This window comes from Apodemus sylvaticus, chromosome 15 (genome assembly GCF_947179515.1).
Source record: "Apodemus sylvaticus chromosome 15, mApoSyl1.1, whole genome shotgun sequence".
NCBI classification, from domain to species: Eukaryota; Metazoa; Chordata; class Mammalia; order Rodentia; family Muridae; genus Apodemus; species Apodemus sylvaticus.
In genome coordinates, this window is record NC_067486.1 from 36,260,636 (window position 1) to 36,282,709 (window position 22,074).

Sequence of the window (22,074 nt, forward strand, 5' to 3'; positions counted from 1 at the left end):
TTGCAAACTTCAGAAATTAGAAACTATTAAGAAATTAGAAAAAGAACTATACAATTTTAGCTTTAGAGACTTAATACTATTTTTAAAAAATTACAGCATAAGCCGGGCAGTGATGGCACACACCTGTAATCCCAGCACTCTGGGAGGCAAAGGCAGGCAGATTTCTGAGTTCAAGGCCAGCCTGGTCTACGGAGTGAGTTCCAGGACAGCCAGGGCTATACAGAGAAACCCTGTCTCGAAAAAACAAAGCAAAACAAAATAAAAAAAAAATTACAACATAGTGCGAGTTGTCATACAGTCTTAAGGAATACAGCAGAGTTATTTCAACTTCAGAAAAAGATTACATTATTAGAGTTACTGGAGTGTCTGCTGCTGTAAATTCATTGGCATAAGAATTTAAAACTTTCTAGTTCTATCTGTGTTTCATTTATTTATTTACTTATATTTATTTGCATTTATTTATTTTTGAGACAGGATCTGTCTCTGTCACGCGGGCTGGCTTCAAACTCTTGAGAGATTTATTTGCCTCTGCCTCCAGAGTGCTGGGAATAAAGGCGTGTACTGCCTGCCTGGTCTGTCCAGGCATTCTTAATAAATAGCAGTACTTCTCGCCAGGCAAATCAGCTTGTCTTCCAATACATTTATATAAAATTATATGTGATGTTTTCATATATAATATAACATAGTATCTATATTTTTTAAATTTCTGGTAGTTATTGCATTATTAAAAAATTTCTGGTAGTTTTTTATTAAAAAATTTTAAAGGCTAAATTTTGCTTTATCAAATAATTTTATATAATGGTTTATGGCTATGTTTGTGTAGAGAACTTTTAATCTTAATCATCAAATCAGCTGATTTGTTTTAGGAACCTTGTTCAGCAGTCTTGGGATATGGAAAGAAAATTGACAAGTCCATTAAAAAGGGGCTTTATTGGCTACTGCATATCATTGCAAAAGACTTTGATGCCTTAAGTGAACGCATCCAGAAAGACACAACTGAGCAGCGAGCTCTTGAGGAACAAGAGAAACGGGAGAGGGCTGAACGAGTCCGGAAGTTACGGGAAGAAAGGTAACTAGAGTAAATTTACCACAGTTCATTTGAATATTAAAAAGGGTAGCTTTAACCTGTTGGCTTTTATTCAGTCTATCTGTTCAGTTTTATCTCTATCTGTATGAAGAAAGATTTTAAATACATTTCCTATTTCTATGAATCTTTGTGTACAGATGTCTAGAATGTACCTTTGTTTTGTGGTGCTAAGAGATTCAGCTTGTGGCTTTGTGCATGATGCTAGCCAAGCATTCTACCGTGGAGCCCTGTCTCCAGGCCAAGTGAGGGGCTTCTGACATTTTTCTGGGGCTGTTATAGTAGCTAAGTATATTTCTTATAGAGTAATCTCCTTCCCAAGGTTTTAAATTTGTACCTACTGAAGTGAGTAACTTGAGAGTAGTTCTTAAAGTGCAGGGAGATTTTGCTTCAGGAAGAAGGTATGTCTAGAGACATTTTATTGGTTTTGAGGTGGGGTTGTAGTAAACCATCCTTTGATGTTCAGGAATCCTCAGCAAAGAATTACTAGATTCAATGTGTTGAAATGAAATAAAATGAGGAGTCTGTCTACTCTCAACATAGAGCTGAGATGTTATTGGATAGATTAATTCAAACCAGATAGATCTTGAACACTTAATTTTATTAAAAAGGTGCATTGTCTTGAGGTGCTCCTCTAGATTTATTATATACATATGTGTGTATCTTTGTGAGATTGTGTTGTTGGAAATATTAAAAAAGTGTGGCAATTTCCCGTGCTACACCTAGCTACTCTCTGTCCTGGCAGGCTGGCCAGCCAATTCTTATCTTGTGGAGACTCTCTGACCAGAGCTCCAAAATCTCTCCACCCAGATAGCTAAGTTCCCACTGTCCAGTCACTACCATGCCAGCCCCATGCTTCAAAACCCCCACAACCTTTGTTGTGCACATCTGGCAAACCCACATTTTGCTGCTGTATATTTCTCTCTGGAACCCAGTCGAACCACTACATGAAGGAAAGTACCACACAAACTTAGTTCAGAAACAATGATAACTCAATCTCTGGGTGCATCAATTCTTGTAAGCCATATTAAATCTAAATCCTCACAAATCCTGGTGCATTTGTCATCTAATCTGGAAGATGCTAGTACCTACATCTTGTCCTGTAGCTATCCCTGGCCAAAAGTCCCGCCTACTCTTTCCTGCTTCCTCTCTTCCTCGGTGCAACCAGGAAGTCCTGCCTAGTCACCCAGTGATTGGTCCCTTTATTCATTGGAGGGAGGTTCACAAGAAGTCACCTGAATACGTGACTCATTCCTCACTCCTGACTCATTCTGCCCCTCCTGAGAAAGCTGAATTAACATCAAAATACAGGCAGCCCCGGGCCGTCCACAACAGAATTGTATACTTGAGTGCATGAATACAGGGAGAACAACAGCATGGCATTCCCTGTAGCTGGTCTTACAGTTGTAAGCCACCCAATGTGGGTGCTGAGAACTGAACTTGGGTGTTCTGGAAGGACCTTGCTCAGGCTCAGACTCAAATATCTTTTAAGAGATATTTTTAAAATACTCTGAAGGGAAGCATTTAAACTAAATTCACCAAGTTAAAAAATGATTGCAAAAATACTATTTCCCAATCATTTTAAAAATATCTTAATGCCATAAGAAAGTGCTGAGAGTTTAATAGAGTTATGTGTAATACTTGATCTTAAATTACTTTATCACTTTGTTTCATGTTGGAATGGGAGAAAATGAGATTTTTTTTTAACTAAATTTTTATAAGATTTGTAGTTGAGCTGCCTTCGTAATATTGGCCTTCTATATGATTTTACAAACTATCTTTAAGTCGTTCCCTACTCTTGGGACTTTTGGAGGCTTCTTTAACATTGTGTAGGAAGCTTTCTGGTGGTACCTTTTATATAATCCAGAGATAGGATTTAAAGAAAAGAAATATGTGTGGAAATTACTCTCCAACTACCAGATTCCAAGTGACATACATAATCATGCCTTTTTCTAGGTCTCTCCTAATACCAGAAAATGGAATGAATGGTCTTTTCTTATGTTTTTCTTGTTTTTAGAATTACTTCTTTTGAAAGTTTGTCCGACTTATTTTGACCATATTCACCTGCCTCTTGAAGGGAAGGGATCAGGTGGCCCACCTGGGCTTCCAGCTGTGTGCTGAATAACTAAGTAGCCTATGTAGCTTTCTGAGCTGTATGGAGGATGAGTAGGAGGACTTCCTGAGTTTCTGGGCTACATGCAGCATGAGCAGCTCCTGATGAGAGATCTCCGTAGGAAATGTTGGCATTTTTAAGGAATAGAATATAGTATTTTATTTTATTATTTTTGGTTTTTCAAGACAGGGTTTCTCTGTGTAGCTAGCCTTGGCTGTCCTGGAACTCACTCTGTAGACCAGGATGGCCTTGAACTCATAAATCTACCTGCCTCTGCCTCCCACATGCTGGGATTAAAGGCATGCCCCACCACTACCCGTCAGAATATAGTATTTCAATATGAACATGTATGCTATTCTTTTAAACTTAAAATTGTTACAGATAGATGAGTAACAACAGTGTCTGTGCTATATGTATGTTCATTTATAGAGTATTTTCAGATGAACTACTTTCCCTGATATTGAAAAAGCCCTATAAAATGTCTCTTGGAATTTCATCTGCAGGAAGGCTGAGGCTCAAAATTCTAGGGTAAATGTCATAATAGGTGGCAAAACTAAAATCTCCATAGTTTGGCTTTCTAGGTTCAGAATGAAAAGGTAAATATTTTCATCACAGAACATAGTTAATTAATATAGCAATGAACTGTATTCTATATACGAGCTGATTAGAGAAGTATTTCCCAGTGTTATAATTATTGGAACATATTAATGGGTTTTGAGACATTTCCACACTTACATGTAATGTGCTATGTCCACCCTTCCTGTAACCTCTTTTGTCTTGTTCCCTCACCGTTCCTGGTCTTCCATAATACTGCTTCAACATTCCAATTGATGATCGGCCCCCTCTTTATTTCTTCCCAACGTATTACAGAAGATACGCAGTCTTTAACTTTCTCTAGTTGACTCATTTTGCTTAACATGATAACTTTTGGCTTTATTTATTGTTTTTCAAATGGCTTAATTTCTTTTATGGATGAATAAAACATTACTGTATCCATGTGTTTGTCCAGGATACAATATAGATAAAATTATTATGCATGTTATATATAATTATTACATATATTATAGCTATCTGGTGCTGAGCATCTAGACTGATTCTATAACGTGGTGAATGTAAGCAGTGTGTGGTAAACTTGAATCTGCAAGTGGACCTTTTGTGCGCACATTTTCTCTAGGTGTATACCCAAAGTGGTGTAGCTGGATCATATGGTATTTTTAGTTTTAGTGGGGTTTTTGTTTGTTTGATTATTTTGTTTTGTTTTATTTCAACAATTCCCACATTGCTTTGCATTGTGGCTATACACCTCGCTATTCCTACCAGCTGGGACTATTCCTTTGTCTCTCACCCCTCACATCCTTGCCAGTCAGCATTTTGTTTGTTTCATGATGGTGACCATTCCAGCTGGAGTGAGATAGAACTTAAGTGTAGCACTGATATTTCTGTGAACACTAAAAATCTCAGCACTTTATTTGGATATTTGCACTTTTGAGAAGTGACTGTTCTAAGAATTTGCCTGGTAGATTAGTAGATTTCTTGTTATTTGTTATTACCTTTTTGAGTCCTTTATTTTGGATACCAGCCTTCTGTCAGAAGACAGCAGGCAGGGCAATGGTTCTCTCCAGTTCTGCACATTTTCCTTTCACTTTGTTTATTGTTTTCTTTCCTCTGCACAACACTAAGGTAATTCTCTTTGCAAATTCTTGCTTTTATTCTCCAAAACACTGGGTCCTGTTTGGGAAATTGCTTACCTAAGACCTTGAAGTATTCTCCTGTGATTGCCTAAAGTAGTTTCATTTTTTTCAGTGAGGCTTCTAAATCTTTTGAGTTGATTTTTTTTTTAACAATGGAGAGATAGGTAATGACCTTCAGATGGTTATAGATGCGTAGACTTGTTTTTGAGTGGTCTACACTATTGTTTGACTCACGTGCTTCTTTTCTAAGGTATACGGTTTGTATGTTAGTTTTTTTCTTTGTCACTTGAGTTCATTTTGAAATTGGGTGTTAGAGGACAGCTAGCATTATTCCTTTGACTTTGGACTCTCTGGATCTTTATGCTTCTGCAGTATTCTGAGGCTCTTTCTTGTTCTGTGTTTGGGTGTATTGATGGGGATTATGATGATTCTGTGCTCCACCGCATGGACATTTCAGAGCTCTTCCAATATCTGCGAGTGGAAGCCCCTCCTCCTTGGATTACTTTTGCAGCGTCCTTCTTCCGTGTGATTTTTGTTGAAGCACTTCTCTGCTGACCTACTGTTTGCTTTAAAGGTCCACTTTCCAATCTCCATGTTTATATAACTTTACATTTTTCTGTTTATTTCTTTTCATATGCTTTCACAAGTAGAATATTATTTAGACATGAATGAAAGAAATTATGTCACTTTTGCAAAATGAAATAGATGGTCAGCAGGCTAAGAGAAGTAAGCCCAATTAGGTCAGTTAAGGGCTGTGTATTTCCTTGCATGTGTGAGTCCTAAATAAAAAAGAAAAGCTGATCTATCTGAAAGTCAAAGAGGGAATGTGAGATGGGGGGCAGGGACTAAAGCAATTAGTAGGAAGGGTGGTAATCATCAAAGCACATTACATGTGGGACAGCAAAACCACTGATGCTTGTTATAACACTAAGAAATGCTTCGTCAGTCCACATGTAAGCAGATGTGTGAATGCAATGTTCATTACCGTGGCAGTTATTAACCCTGTTCTACAGTGGACAGTTTGTCTTTGGGAAAATGTACCCTGGCATGTGCTGATAGAAAGAATAATTCTTATATTTGTGGTTGTGAGCCTAGCCTTTAAAAGCTGAGCCATCTCTCCAGCCCGAAAGAATGAACGTTGGACCAAGTGATCCCCGTGCAGCCTCTGAGCACGGGACTCACAGGCGTGCTCTACCTTTGCAATTTGAGTTACTGGCTCTGGCACGAGTCATTTGGCCTTGTTTTTCATAGTTACATTTCTGTGTTGAAAGTGCTATATTTGTTTTCATGGAAATGCATGAACCAGTTAGAAGGAACAACTACGCTATTACTAAGAACACCAGAAGAGGAAAGTGAATGTAGCGTTGTTCAGTAAAGGAAAACGTTAAAGAGTAATAAAAGTTTAGGGACTAACAGTAATAGAGGATTAAAGACTTGGAAAAAAAAAAGGAAAACAGATGAGAAAAAGAAAAGACCCAGTTAAAGAATACAACAGCAAGTTAACATAATTAGAAGAGGAAAAACCTAACAGCCCTCTCAGCCACAGTCCTGGGACTGACTCCCTGTGGGGTGTTTTAATGGAGCCCACAAGGTGGGAAGGGCCAGTGAGTTGTAGCTGAAACCAATCTTCAGTCAGTCCTCCTTGCTTCTGCCCCAACAATTTAGGTCAGTATCCAGGCTGCTCCCCAGCTGTGTCCTACCACACAGGTTAATTAGTGGTGACTCTACAGGGTTTGTTAATCCTTTAGCAGAGGCGTGGCCAAAGTCTGGCTGCCAAGAGCACTTGTGGATCCTCAGCAGTCTGTGGACTGCCAGGCAGTATGTGCGGCCTTCTGAGGCCTGCAGGCCTGCAGGGCATGGCACATCTCCAAGCTGTGGTGGAATGCCCCAAGCCAGTGAAGGAAAGAATTGGAACAGGGAATTCTGGGAAACAGCAGAGGCAGCCTGGGAGCTGCTGCACCTAGTTTCATTCCTCACAGAGTAGGACCCTCCATCCGCCTGAGCATCTCGCTCCCCTCCATACCTCAGCCCACCCTTCCTGCTTGAACCTCTCAGATGATTTGTCACGCGGAACCCTGTGTACAACTGTTGTTTGGTGGTGCTCCACCTTACCACTGTTACCAAGGGTTCTTAGGGCCCTCAGTCATGTGATCGATCCTTCACCTGTTTTTGACCCCTATAGCAGTTTAGTTCCTAGAAATAGGACCTTTCTCAGAATGGCTTCTGGTTGGAACCATTGGAGTGTTTGCTGAGCTGAGCAGTCGGCACAGTTTCCCTGATAGTAGGGTTTTGGGGACTTTTAGGGACAAGTGTCACATTGAGACCAAACTTATTCTGGATTCACAGCTGGAGAAGTTTGGGTTTCTCCTGTAGTGAGAACTTCCAGTCTGCTGCTATGACACGTGTTGCGGGAAGAACTTGAGTCTGTGCTATGACATGTATTGCCAGTGCCTTCACACTCATCCTAGGGTTGCAGCTTCCAGCATGGCGTTCTCCTCCTTAGAGGCAGCTAAGGTTGATACCCAGAGCAGCTCTGGGCTTGTGTGAGCCTTTTCCACTTCGTATTGGTTTGCTTCCTCATCACCTCCTGGTGCTTCCCCGCTTTCTCCCAGCTTTCTGTCCTTGGAATAGCTTTTCTCATTTGTTACACTGACTTTTTACTCAGACACTGGGAGGTCAGTGTTAGCCAGGGTTCTTCCTCCGCTTAGGATTTCTTTTAAAATTCAAGTGATTCATTCTTATAGAAGCATAGCATCCTATTATCAGCACGCCTTCTTGAAATGCTGCTCTAATTAAAAGCCATGAGGAGATATTTAAAGTAAAAATGGTTCAGGACCTTTTCAAAAGGAATTTTTTTTCCTCCCACAAATAGAGAACGAGAGCAGACAGAACTTGATGGGACCAGTGGTCTGGCTGAGACGGACTCAGGGCCAGTTCCTGCGAATCCTTTCCAACCCATATCAGCTGTAATCATTGAGGTATGACGTATGGCACGTGGGGTTTCTATGTGGGACGCTTAGGCAGGTGGTTAGCTGTTGGGACATCAGGCCGGGCAGTGGAGGAGTCGCCCAGAGAGCATTTGCAGTGCACTCGGAAGGCCTGTGACAGCATGCAGAGTGACCCTGTGCTGCTCATGGGTCACATCGGGAGCTGGGGAATGCGGCACAGTAACAGAGCTAGTGCTTCACTTACACAATCACCTGTAAAAAGAGAAATGACTTCAAAGTATACAGCAATAAAAATAGAAGCTGAATATGTCATAGTATTTTTAATAAAAATCTATTTGCCCTGTTTTTGTAGTAGTAACATTTGCTCTTTTTTGAAACATTATTGATGTTATTTTTTTTCTTTGATCATGGAAAATAGAATTTAATGTTTTTATTTTAAATAATATTATACTCATGTTTTATATATTGGCATAACAACTTTACAATGAAAACCACTCAAGCTACAAACCATAAAGTGAAAAATAGCTGTTATTACATGTACATTTAGAAACAGGTAAAATATACAATAGAAACTATAAATAATTAAGGAAGTAAATAAATAAACCCTAATGCTAAAAGAGACACACCAGATACACAGTCCTGTGACTGTAGTACTAAAAATTACTATAAGAATAAAAAATCCTGGGTATTAGATTACCAAAGGAAGGACTCATTTCCCAAATGTGGGAGAGGGTATGACCACAAAAGTGTTTAATAATCTTGTCTAGTAATAACAAACGTATAGTCATGACAAAGTGTTTGTTATATAGAACTGAGCAGGGGGTAGTGCTTTCAGGGGACCAAGGAAGCAACCTTGCTGCATACTGCTGAGCATGGAGGCAGGGTTAGCTACTGTCAGTAGGAACTGTCTCTGTAGGGAGCAGTCTTCCAATCAGAAACAAGGGGCAGGGGACCTAGCATGTACATTTTCTGCACACACTGTCAACATGGTTATTTGGACCCTGAGGAAGTCTTTTCCATCCTTCTGAACCTCCTGCTGGGATAGGGAAAGGGTGGACCGGGGTGTCCCTTTGCCATTCCCATAGTCTGAAGTACTGCAGTCTTGACATGGCCAAGCCCATGTCAGCAATAGACATTCACTCTCTTCCTATGATGATACAGCCATTGAAAAATATTAATATAATTGGGAGATTAGGGAGAGAGTTTAGTGGGTAAGTTCACTTACCCATAAGCATGAGGACCTGCATTTAGATCCATAGAACCGTGTAAAAATCTGGGCAAAGAGGAATGTGCCTGTAACATATATGCTGGGAGATATGGAGACAGATCTATGTAGCTCCTTAGCCTATTTAGCCTAGTTTAGCTTTAGGGGCACATAGAGACCTTGCATCAAGCCTCCTACTGCCAGCCTCTAGACTCTACAAAAACTTGTACTCACACATATATGCATACACCCACATTATCAAGTTTATATGTATAACATTTGTAATAATATATGATATGTAATATCATATATAATATATGTGATATATATGATATTATATGTATTTGTCATCAATATTAATATCTTTGTAATATATATGTAATATATGTAGTATTATATGTGATATTATATACAAATTATATGTGTATTTGTCATTAATGTTAATATATATTTGTTATATATATATATCACAAACACACACAAAGAAATATTAATTCAGTTGATAAAACAATAGGAGCATATATGTGTATAGATGTGGTTGCGCTTTCCTCTTCTTCCCTCCAGACACTGCAGCACACCAGGCTGAGGAGAATGAAACAGTCTAGACTAGGTTGGTCAGCAGGATCCCTGTGGAGGTGGGGTGGGGCTCTCATGCTAGTCAGTGAAGCAGCTCTGTTAGATGAGGTTCAGTGAAACAGCTTGTGGGCATACACTTTATTCAGGGTGAATCAAGGGCTTTATGTGGAGAATGGGAAGAACCCTTTCTTCTTAGGGTGAACTTTCATTGGATGGGATGTAAGGTTCTGGGGATACCTCATTTGCATGGAGAGACATTCTAGGAAGTTGAACTTGTAATTTCTTCCAAGGATTCCATGGCATTTCTCAGGTAGAAGATTGGGGGTCAGGATCCTCAGATCAGGCAGAAAAGGAAGCCATATTAGAAAGGGCAATGCCCCCATTTCACTCCTGGCTCAGGAAAGCTATTCAGACATGGTAGACTACATCCTTAGTAGTGAAGTGCAACATATCAAATCACATTCATGTATGTTTGCTGGTGTGTGTCTCTATGGGTATAGGAGAGGTGGAGGACAACATACCGAATCACATTCATGTATGTTTGCTGGCGTGTGTCTCTATGGGTATAGGAGAGGCGGAGGACATCCCATAATTATAAATGGAATATAGTCATCTCTAGATTATGAAACCACCGGTAGTACTTTTTATACCGTTGTAGTGGATATTTAGCAATTAATATGTCTTAATGATACAGTCTCAATTCAGTGTGCAAGTGAACTCAATCCACAGTGTCAACTGAATCACCAAGGCTCTTGCTTGATTTCTTCCTTGAAATGACCTTAAATGCCATCGTTGTGTAAAGATAAGTGTACTTCATTTCTGTTAGAATGAAAAGAAGCAAGAAAAAGAGAAAAAGAAGCAGACCACGGAGGACTGTGATGTTGGCCTTCCAGAACATAGAGTGGGGCAGGAGCAGGCAGAGCTGCGGAATGAATCAGACGGCTGCCTCCAGAGCCCTGATGGGGGAGTGGTGGAGAGCTACAAGGAGGCACTGTCACAGCAGCTGGATGATGAGGAAGAGCATGACCAGCAGGCGTCAGAGGCAGGGGGTAAGTTTGGCTTGTCATACTTTCCATATGGAAAGGAAAACTGTTCTTGATTTCATTTTGACCGAGGTCACAGAAATGGCTCCATAGTACTTTCTAGCTCTGTTTTGATTCTACACAAACTGAGACGATTCCCACCACATTTGCTCACTTGAAAAATAATTGTTTTCTAGACATATTTGTCTCTTCTATACCTTTGTAGCTTTCACCCATGTAGGTTATTGCTTATGTTACAGAGAGTTTTCATTTTAGAAAATGTTATGTATCTAATGTGATGCATGTATATTTAAACAGATGAAATAAATTGTAGGATTTAAGAAGTTTTAGTTAAAATGTTTTTTATAACTTTGTTCTAGACTTGTTTAATATACTGTAAAATTTTGCTTTTATGTTATTAGAATTTATACATTATTATAGAGAACCTTAAAATGTTGATGTGTGTTTCTGTGAGCGTCTGTATGGTGTCTGTTTTTGTTTTCTTGGGAATAAAAGATTCTGCTAGGTCTACCAATGTGATATTGGTTATATATACTTATATTGGACATATCTTGTGCAGGAATTATTATAATGAGTAATGTTTTTAGATTTGATTAGACTCTTAGTTGTATCTCAAATGGTTATTTTTGGAGTATTGTTCCTTAGAATCACTCATCTACATATCTCTCCTGAGAAGAATCACTGTCTTCCTTTTTTTTTTTTTTTTTTTTTTTTGCATGACTTTCTGAGTGTTTTGAAAATTCCTACACTTACAGTTGGACAATTAGTGTTGTTTAAGATGACTTTGAGTTTGGCAGAAATACAAGTTAACTTTGGAATGAAGGCCTCTCTCCTTGAAATTGAAATAGGCTTTTGACTGACTGTACTTCATTCATTCATTCATCATATGCTTATTCTGTCTGCCATCGGAAGTGTGTTGTTAGTATATGGACCTTCATATTTGGTTGTCAAAGGGAATTCTCAATGGTGAGCAGAGGCAGTTATGGTGGTAATACTACCAATACTCTCATTTTATTGTTCGTTTTTACATTATAGGAGTTTACTTTTTCATGATATAAAGTTCCATACCTGTGTTCTTCTAGATAACAGTAAGAAGAAAACCAAGAAACTAAGAATGAAAAGGAGTCACCGGGTAGAACCGGTCAATACAGATGAGTCTGTTCCTAAGAGTCCCACACCGCCCCCACCTCCCCCTCCTGGTGAGTACACACATCTTGACACTGATGTAGAAACACTGCTTTCAGCACTACAGAAAAAGGGGGGAAAAGGAAGAAGAAATTAGTTTTCCATTAGCATTTTCATTATTTTGTCAAGTTGTGAGGAAGAATCTTTTACTGTCCCATGTTATCCAAAGTTTGTTAACATTTCAGTGTTGCTTTAAGAATAAAATGGTAAAATGTATTAGAATAACTTTGCACAATAATTCTAGATGTGATCACATTCTGTTTGAATTCTCATATTTCACATTGCTGAAGGGAATTGAAGTTTGGTGGATTCGAAACTAGGATGAGATTTTAAATGGTGGATCTTTAATCATTTCGTCCTAAAAGTTCTATAAGTGTGTGATTTCCTTGGTATAAATGCAGTATGCATCTGTACCCCCTAAGATGTTACATGGGTTAATGGGTAATGTGGGATACAGCAACTCAAAACCTGGAAGTAGACTTCAGCATTGAGCAGTGCCCCAAGCCTTAGAGTTGTTGGTAAATATGTGTCAACTAAATGATAAATGCGCATTCATAATCCCCTTGTAGTCTTGCTGGCAACGCTCTAAATGGTAAGTTTTGACTATGAACTTTTACAATATTCATTCCTAGTGTTCCTTTTAACAAAATAATTCTTTTAGTCTCCGCTAGGCATTTCAATGGCAGGCAATAGGAATTTGTGGTAGTAACAAGAGGGGTGAGGTTGCTATGAAAAGTGAGTTAAGAGCTAGTGTGTGTGCTTGCTGAAGCACATGTCAGCGTCCAGTAGTAAGATGGTGCATGGAAAGTCAACTGAAAATGGATACGTGGCTGTTCAGAATTGTTCACTGACATGAAATGTTAAATGTATTTTCTGTCAAGAGGGATCCTCTGAAAAGACCTTAACAAGTATTCATTTAACAGAGCTTCTAAATGTTTTTCTTTCCTTTAGTTGGCTGGGGAACCCCCAAAGTCACTAGACTTCCAAAACTTGAGCCACTTGGTGAAACACGTCATAATGGTAATGCAAAAGGACCACTTTTCAAATATCACCTGTGCATGTTACATCCACTTTTCTTCATCTTGTAACTTTAAGTTTTTAGGATTTTATTTTTGGTAGCTTTCAGATCCACTACCATCTTTTCCATTATACTTTTAACTTTCATTTTACCTTATTTTTTTAATTTTTAAATGTACCTTATAGCTATATAATTTCACATTTTTATCTCAGTACAAATATGTAAAGATTCATTCTTGTGTTTATGCATGATATTCTTTTATAGAACCAATTATGAAAAAAGTTTTCCCGCAACTGCAGTTTTACTTACTATGCTAGAAAACTGTCAGGCCATGCTCATGTTCAGTACGCTGTGATAAAGAACATAATTGCTCTTAATACAATGTCCAGTTACTAAACATTAAAATGAAGTCTAGATCATCACAGTGTATAAAATGAGAGTCCAAATTAGTAAACCAAATAAAATTAGGCTAAACAGTAATTCTCTTGAAGGCTTTATTAAATCTAGAAAGCAGTCTTGATGAAATCATGTAGCTGTAATCTATTTAGTGCATTGCATTAGAACCTCAAGAAATAAAGCCAAGGAAAAGATAGGAAGGACTCACAGGAAGGTGTCATTTCTGACCAGAAATCAAGGTTTTTATATTGTACCTAGAGTGCAAAAGAGTAAGTCTAACTGTAGCTCCATGCGCTTGTTCATGGAGAGTGTCCAATATGCTTCCTCTGCTAACTTAATAGAACTCTGTTTCCTAAAAGGATCACTTAGTAAAAAAAGACATTCAGTCCTTAGAAAAAGCATTGTGAAATCTCTCCCCCATGTCAGACTGAAACATATTATTCAAAAGAATTCAAGCCTACTTCTTGCTTTCCATTTCAGGACACTGTACAGGTCACTAATGGTTTCTACTGAATTGTTAGTGGAAGTTAGAAACTGTGTATTTGTAGATGGGTTTCTTGTTAGCCTGTAGGATAGTGGCTGATATAATGGCTCTAGTAGATTACTATTTCTCTTTTATTCACTGATTTTTACACTTTAATTATTTTTATTGACAGGTTAGATCCTATTATATTATATAACCTGACTTTAGTCACATTAAAATACATTATCAATTTACATATTCAGTATCAGAAAATAGTATTAGAGTTCATCCATTTATATGAGTACATATACATATATAGAAAAATAATTTTTCACAAGACCAATATGTTTTCTTACTGAATTCCAGTTTTAAGCACCTTTCTTAGTCATGATTCACAGTGCTATGGCAATATCAGACAAAACAGCTTACTAGGCGAACAAAGTAGTTTGTTTCATGGCTACTGAAGGATTTTTATTCCCCATGGGAGGCAAGCCATAGCAGAATGACTCAGTCCCTGGAGCAGAGAGCTGGCAGTGGCAACTTGATAACACGGCGGCAGACAGAAGGCAGAGACTGCTCGATCCAGAACCAGAGCAGGCGTGGCCATCAGAGGCTGTCCCTAGTCACCTCCTCCATCTCCTGATGGTGCTAAAACAGTGTCATTGGCAGGGGTCCACAGACCCTGGCACATAGGGACAGTTCTGAATGAAAATGTGACCTGCTGCTTCTGGACCCTGTTAGTTCACGTCCATCTCAGTGAAGATACATTCACGAGAACTTGACCAGTCCATGCAGTCTGACCAGTCCCAGCATGATGCAGATTCCAAAGTTCAAAGTTCCTTTTGAAACCCAAGGCAGTCTCTTAGATGTGTGCCACCTAAAATCAAAAAGAAAGTTACATACGTCCAATATAAAATGGCACAGAATAAATGCTGCCTTCCCCGATGGATGTGAAGCAAGGCCACTGCCTAGTAGAGTGAGTACTAAATCCTCCAGGTTTGTGTGCACCATACAAGGCACTCGGTTCTATCCTGTCAGCTCTGAGGGTCTTTTTCTGCTCTGTGCCTTCGGCTCTGCCATTTGCAGCAAGCGTGGCCTTTCTGTTGAGGTTGGTCCCCAGTGCCTGCAGTGTTCTTTCACAGACATCCTGTGTTCTGGCATTTCCAGTGTATAAGCTTAGGCCTAGCCTTCATGGCTTTGTGGACCACACTGTCAGAAATCTGCCGTTGCTTGGCATACCTGTGCCTCAGGCTGTTCTCTGCACTCCACAGAGGCTTCAGTGATCTATAACTCTTGCATTCTGTGTGCCTGCAAAACCTTCCCTACAAGGACAGTGACAAGTTCTACTGCCGGCTGAAGAGAGTGCTGAACTTTTATGGACTAAGACTGTAGCATTCTGAGTGTTTCTGCCTTGCTACAAAATGTTTCTGCAGGTGGCTGTTTTCCTAAGGTCACCTCTTCTGTTCTCTCTTTGTAAATGAAAGTTATTCAAGTGAGTTTGTACTTTTATATTCTTAGGACCTTCTCTGTAGCTGAAGGCTTCAGTTTACCCTTACTATTGTTACAATGCAGTTATGAAGTATGTAGCTTCTCCTTCATGGTCCTAATCCCTTTAGCAGTCAGGCCTACAGTGTGTGCATTCGCTATGTGTTAAAAGCATTCCTTTCCTTTTTCAGACCAAACAGCTTCTTCTGTCTTTCTGTTCCACTCTGTGCTCTGTTCACAAGTGTGAATTGGCTGGAAGCATCTAACAATAACCATTTCCCAGCCTGAATGCAAAACACCAAATGCAAGTCTATTACTTACAAATTCAGGTCAGAGAGGATGTGGTCAGATTCTTTGCATAATGTGGTACAAATGACCTCTTACCCAGTTCCAGTAGAGTGCTTGTTTCTTCTGACCCTCCATGCCCATGACCTTCATGGAATGCATTTCTGTTGCATTCTTCTAGATGTTTTCCTCGACTTGCTGATATCTAGCACAGTTTCCATTCTTCTGTATTTATAGCATTCTAGGGTTTCTTTAGTCAGTATCTCCAAACTCTTTTGTGTCAGTCCTAAAAACTAGATGTAAAGGTCTAAGAACCAGATAATCGTAAGGACTGCGATTTCTCTGTTATGATAGCAAGGACTCCATTTCTCTGCTACTAATTTTCTGTAGGCTCCACAGCCTTCAAAATGGCAGCACCACTTATTCATGACTAATGTATTGAAACATGTGAGCTGGGGCAGGGCGGATATCATTTCAAACCTAAACAACAACTGTGCATATTTTATATTTGACATCAGCTAAAATTTCTTATGTCAAGATGAGTAAGACATGCACTTTACCCAATTTAATAGAAAAAATAGTCCTCAGGTATACTGTAATATCTATGACAATAAGTTCTTTAGTTCAGAATTGGAGTAAGGCAGTTATAGAAAGAGGCGTAAGAGATGGGAACTCAAAGAATAAGAAGGGCAAAGAGAAACAGGATTCAAAAGTAAGTATGCCTATCATCCTAGCACCATTGAAGGTGGAGGCCAGAAGGAAGGTTGGGGATTCCAGGCCCAACTTAAGCTTAAGCTTCATGAGAGTCTTTCTAAAGAAGAGAGATCACAACCAAACACAACAGATTTAGAAAAGAACAATAGTTGGTTTGAAAAATGGCATAAAGTTACATAGTGGGTAAGAAGGGAAATTTTAAATGATAGAAAACATTGAACTTGGAATTCTGACCTTTGGCTAAATACTGAAGGTCTTACATATATTTAAAATATTAAGGTTTACTATTAGTAAGTTTTCATGAGCTAATATTTATTTAATACATGGGCAAAATGTTACTTTGATGTAATTGATAAAAAATGACTTTATGTGTATGAGTGTTTTGCCTGCAAGTCTTGTGTACCATGTGTGTGCCTATGGTAGTCAGAAGAAGGCATCCGATCCCCCTAGAATTTCAGTTACACATGTATGTTGTGAGCCATCTTAAGGTTGCTAGGAAATGAACCCCAGTTCTTTGGAAGAGCAGCTAGTGACGAGAGCCTCAGAGCCACCTTCTCAGACCCTCTTCTTTTTTTATTAACTTTGAACACATTTCTTTTCCCATTATATATAGAAGTATGTGGACAAAAGTCTGATGACAGATCCACAGTAGCTGCCTGGTATGTGTGAGCGAGTGAGTGATGCAGATCAAGTGCATGTGGCTTGGGAGGTCAGCTTTACCGACTTCTACAACAGTTGCCATATCAGACTGAACGCAGCTTGAGGGAGTCTGACTGTGATTGTAGTCATCTGCGCTGGTGAGAGCTTGATGGTTTTTACATCACTTTGACCACTTACAAAGCTTTCTTCATGTATCAGGTAGGACAGAGGCGTTCAAACAGACAAGGGATGAGAATCTGTGTCTATTTTGTAAACACTTTCAGTTTGTAGTTCATCAATGTGTTCTATACTCCACATTATGAAAAATAAATCAGAGTTTCTGGTGGTCAAAAATACCAGCTGTTACAAATTAAAGAATATTGTCAAACTTCATATTCCAAAGGATGATAAAAATTTGTATATCCTTTTACTGCTCTCCAGATCTCATTGTAAAAATGTTTGATAACTACTAGGAAAATGTTTAAGCAATTAAAATCCTCTGTCATATAGAATGATTCTGAATTTTGTAAAGAAGTGATGCAAAGCCCAGTACAAAAGCATACTAGGTTTTTCAGAAGAAAAACAAAGACATCCTTTGTACATGCATTTGTTCTTTTAATAAAAATATTTTTAATTCATCAAGATAATTGGACATAGCTTATAATCTTCATTATACCAGTTGTAACTGTAAGTAAGAGGGACTTGCCATTGTGCTTGGCGATTTCAGTTCTTCCAAATTGTCATACAATATGAACATCAAGAGCCAAAGCTTTTGTGCCGCTGAACTGCAGAATCAAGATTTGAACTTAGCTCTGCTTATGGTCTTGGAATCTGTACCTTTACGTTGTTACCAGTATACATGCCTATATATAAAACAATTAGCAGTGAAAGACTTGAGTACCATACATACTAGTTTAGGGATCTTAACAGCTTAATTTTTGTTTGGAATTCACAATTGCCTTGAAAATAATTCCCCCATTACATTTCTAATGTGTTTATTTTAAATGCTCTTGAGCACTTGTGCTTCTAAAATAATTTGAAGGTAATACACTAGAAAATAATTTATAATGACTTAAATGTGGCATTAGGTTTATTATCTAATTTGTGGCAAAGTAAGAGATAGAAATGTGAGTCCATGAGTTATATTAGCTGGTCAAGGCTCATTACGCTGCCAAGCCTGAAGATCTGAGTTTAGTCCCCAGGACCAATGTAGTTGAAGGAGAGAACCAGTTCCCACAAGTTGTTCATACACAGACATCAAGATAAATAACTAATATTTTTGAAGACTATAAATGATTGTAAATGGAAATTTACAAGTCTGGGAATATGCTCAGAAATAAGAGTGCTTGCCTAGTAAGTGCAAGGCTCTGGGTTCATTTCCTGGGATTTCACATACTCAAAAGAAAAGACCATTTTAACAGTATAGTTACCAAAGCACAGAATTGTGCAAGTATAAGGTACTGAAGCCCAGTCTGCTTTCTCCAAAAGTAGATGTAATGACCACTAGAAGAATAGTGTATACAAATAGTGACTGACAAGGTCTTACCAGCAGATGGTATAGATTCTCAGTGTTTTGTATTTGTTTTCTAATGTGAATGTGTAATAAAAAAAACTATGCCTATTTTGTACAACATTTTACCTGTCATTTAGAATTTACTCTGGTTATGTTTTGAATTCGTTTAAATGTTCTTGGATTTAGTTTTTTTCTGTTTTCTGTCTTCCCCACCTATCCACTTGCTTGAGATTTGCCTACATCTTAGTCTTCTAAAGATGATGGATGGAAAACAGTTAGCAGGGAAAGACTTGAGTACCATACTGTTTCATATTTTTCATTTCCCTCCTCCGTGCAGATTTCTATGGGAAGCCACTGCCTCCCCTGGCTGTACGACAGAGACCTAATGGTGATACTCAGGACATGATCTCATAACCAAGTCGGTGGGTTGGTCTTTTTAATATCATCAAGGTGAACTGAGACCTTTCCCCAAAGCAGAAGAGCCCTTAATGCTGATGATGACTGGGGCAAGACAACCATAATGATTTCAGGGAGGATAGAACACCCAAGAACTTGACCTGATGATTTGCTTCTCCATGTTCTGTGGTTAAAGCAGAAAGGAAGCAAAATGACCAGTAGCTGACAAGAGCAACTAGCCAAGTTAGCAAGTCCTGGTCCTTTGGTTTACACAGCCCAACTTTTGGACATACTCCTGAAGAAAAACCTCAGAAGATGAGCCAGTGGACTCTACACACCTGATTATTTAATAATCTGTATTTCTATGCATTAAACATGTTGTATAAGGTACATGTACATGAAAGGGGAATTCCTGGGAATTTATAATCTAAATTTTAACTATTTTTTATATTTTTTTCTAAACCTTTTGTTTAAGTCTGCTATTGTATTGACTACGCACTTTCTACAGATGCTCTGTTTAAACTGTCTGGATAGAAAGTTGATTTACTGAAAACACATGAAGTGTTCAAGCAGGTATGCTTTGTGATAACATTGTTTCTAAAATGTGCACTCTATCTTGATGTAATTTTAAAATAGTTACTATTTTAAAAAGCAAATTCTCGGATCTTTAATCTACCAAATTACATGATTTGAAAGTGGTACCCAAGGAGATAATTTAGTTCTGTCATCACTGTTTTCCTTGGTGATGATCTCTATAAATGTTAAGACATGTGAAATACTTTTAAGAAGCAACTAAAGTTATTAAATTAGTAAAAATGTATCCTGTTGAGATATGATTCAAAGTCCTGACAGAGCCCACTATGGGAACTGGCATTTTCTGAGCTCAGGGGCCCTCGCCGCATGCTGTTAGCAGCTTCATTGGCTGCTTTGGGTTGTTTTCCTTCGTTCATGCCGTGAAATTAAAGGTAAAAGATTGTAAAGTCTCCTGCAGGCCTAGAGACTTTGGGTTTCTAGCCAGCACAGCCGTAGGAATGAAGATGTTGGCGCAAGTCTTTTCTTAAAGCACTAGTTCTAACTTGACTTCTTAAGTCTAGATGACAACGCTTATCCTGCTCTTGAGTGCCATTCATAAGGCTCTCTGTCCAACTGCTCTTTACCAAAACTTGTAAAGATATTTTAGTAATAATTTATAATGTAATATTCAGTTGGAGGCATGCCATTTAGTCAAGGTGAAAATAACAAAGATCAAGTCCCTCATCACCCTGTTAAGATTGGTACCATATACTGGCAATGGACATACACTAGTTTCTGAATATAAGTCCACCTAAGGCAGATATATCTGATCATTTGCCTTTTAACTGTTTATAATATATTGTGTTCACGTCTTAGCTCTTTGGATGCTGATTAGTCAGGTCACATGATGCTAGTTGGCCCTGGTATATCCATGAGAATGTGCATGGTACTCACACCCTGATGGGGAAAAAAAGTTTAATTTCTATGCAGAACCTATATGCAGAATGAGCAGGTGGCTCAGATAAGAGAATCACAAGACAGGATGCACATTCTGAACTGGATTTTAGAGGGACAAGTGCTCACCTTCTTGGTTCATTTTATAATATTTAAATTTCGTTTTAAAACTAAAACTAACTTTTGCTATCTTTTAATATTCATCTGGTTTGAAGATATTCTTGCTTCCTACCAGTGTTTACTATAAAGTACAGTAATTACCGACTCTCTTTCATGAAAACAGTTTTGAAAATTGAATGTAACATAAACTGGAATCGATGTTTTTTATGGCACTAAAAAATTAATATGTTTTCTTAAAGCTGTATAAAAATCTGTTTTGTAAATCCTATCAGAATTTAATATTTCAGTGCTTATTTTGTTATACATTTTCATTCTTATTCATCATGAATTATATAACATTTCACACAATAAAAAATTATTTACAACAATATACCATTTCTCTGTTTTTTATATATTTCACATTTATCTTATATATATGAGTACACTTTAACTGTCTTAGACACACCAGAAGAGGGTATCGGATCCCATTAGAGATGGTTGTGAGCCACCATGTGGTTGCTGGGAGTTCAACTCAGAACCTCTGGAAGAGCAGTCGGTGTGAACTGCTGAGCCATCTTTCCAGCCCACCATTTCTCTTTTTATTTGGTGGTTTTTAAATGATTTTTTCATTATTACTATGGAAAGAGTTAAATTGGCAGATTAAAGTAACATACTTTTTCTTGGATGTATGAAGTAACATTGTGCTTTGTTTTTCTTGCTAGTTCCCAGTATTTTGTCAACCCTTCTGCCCAAAGATACATTTTAACTTATTTACAAGGCAGTTCCATGTGCTCTTACTGGGTAATCCATATATGTGTACTACATATATGCTATTATATGTAATTAATGTCGAGTGTGGAGCTGGATGGAGTGTGTGGTGGTTTGGATATGCTTGGCTCAGAGAGTGGCAGTGTTAGGAGGTGTGGCCTTGGTGAGGAAGACTGCCACTGTAAGGGTGGGCTTTGAGCCCCTTCTCCTAACTGCCTGAGTGTGGTCTGCTGCTGGCTTCCTTTGGATAAAGATGTAGAACTCTCGTTCCTCCAGAGCCACGCCTGCCTGGATGCTGCTGTGCTTTCTGCCCTGATGACACTGGACTGAACCTCTGAACCTGTAAACCAGCCCTGATTAAATGACCTAATAAGAGTCGCGTTGGTCACCGTGTCTGTTCATAGCAGAAAAACCCATCAAAGCAGAGTGCTAACTGAAATTTCAAGAAATCTTGTGGTTTATAAGTTTTCCTCAATTTTCAACTTTTTGTACTGAGGAAAACAAATTTATAATTTTTGTGAATTAGTGCTGTTTTATTTTTTGATTTCTAATTTATCTGTAGGTATGAGTGATGGGTATTTTTCTTGCATTGAGTTTGTGTGTGTGTGTGTGTGTGTGTGTGTGTGTGTGTGTGAGAGAGAGAGAGAGAGAGAGAGAGAGAGAGAGAGAGAGAGAGAGAGAGAGAGAGCTGTTGAATTCCTTGGAGTTAGAATTCCAGATGGTCTTTGTCTTAGTCAGGGTTTCTATTCCTGCACAAACATCCTGACCAAGAAGCAAGTTGGGGAGGAAAGGGTTTATTGAGCTTACACTTCCACGTTGCAGTTCATCACTAAAGGAAGTCAGGACTGGAACTCAAGCAGGTCAGGAAGCAGGAGCTGATGCAGAGGCCATGGAAGGATGTTTCTTACTGGCTTGCTTCCCCTGCCTTGCTCAGCCTGCTCTCTTATAGAACCTAAGAGCACCAGCTCAAAGGTGGTACCACCCACA

At 38.6% G+C, this 22,074-nt stretch overlaps 1 protein-coding gene across 3 annotated transcripts in view; it reads left to right on the forward strand.

Moving 5' to 3' along the window:
- The window catches only part of Arl13b (ADP ribosylation factor like GTPase 13B), a 53,909-nt gene extending 33,223 nt beyond the window's left edge, over nt 1–20,686 (forward strand). The window contains exons 5-10 of one of the 3 annotated variants that reach the window (XM_052158695.1): nt 867–1,069; nt 7,761–7,866; nt 10,443–10,665; nt 11,742–11,858; nt 12,796–12,864; nt 18,695–20,686. In XM_052158695.1, the coding sequence (XP_052014655.1) occupies nt 867–1,069; nt 7,761–7,866; nt 10,443–10,665; nt 11,742–11,858; nt 12,796–12,864; nt 18,695–18,771 (795 nt within the window). In that variant the 3' untranslated portion in view covers nt 18,772–20,686. The remainder of the gene's footprint in view (nt 1–866; nt 1,070–7,760; nt 7,867–10,442; nt 10,666–11,741; nt 11,859–12,795; nt 12,865–18,694) is intronic. The other 2 variants (XM_052158693.1, XM_052158694.1) reach the window with 2 other exon arrangements.
- Nucleotides 20,687–22,074: the final 1,388 nt, after the last annotated feature.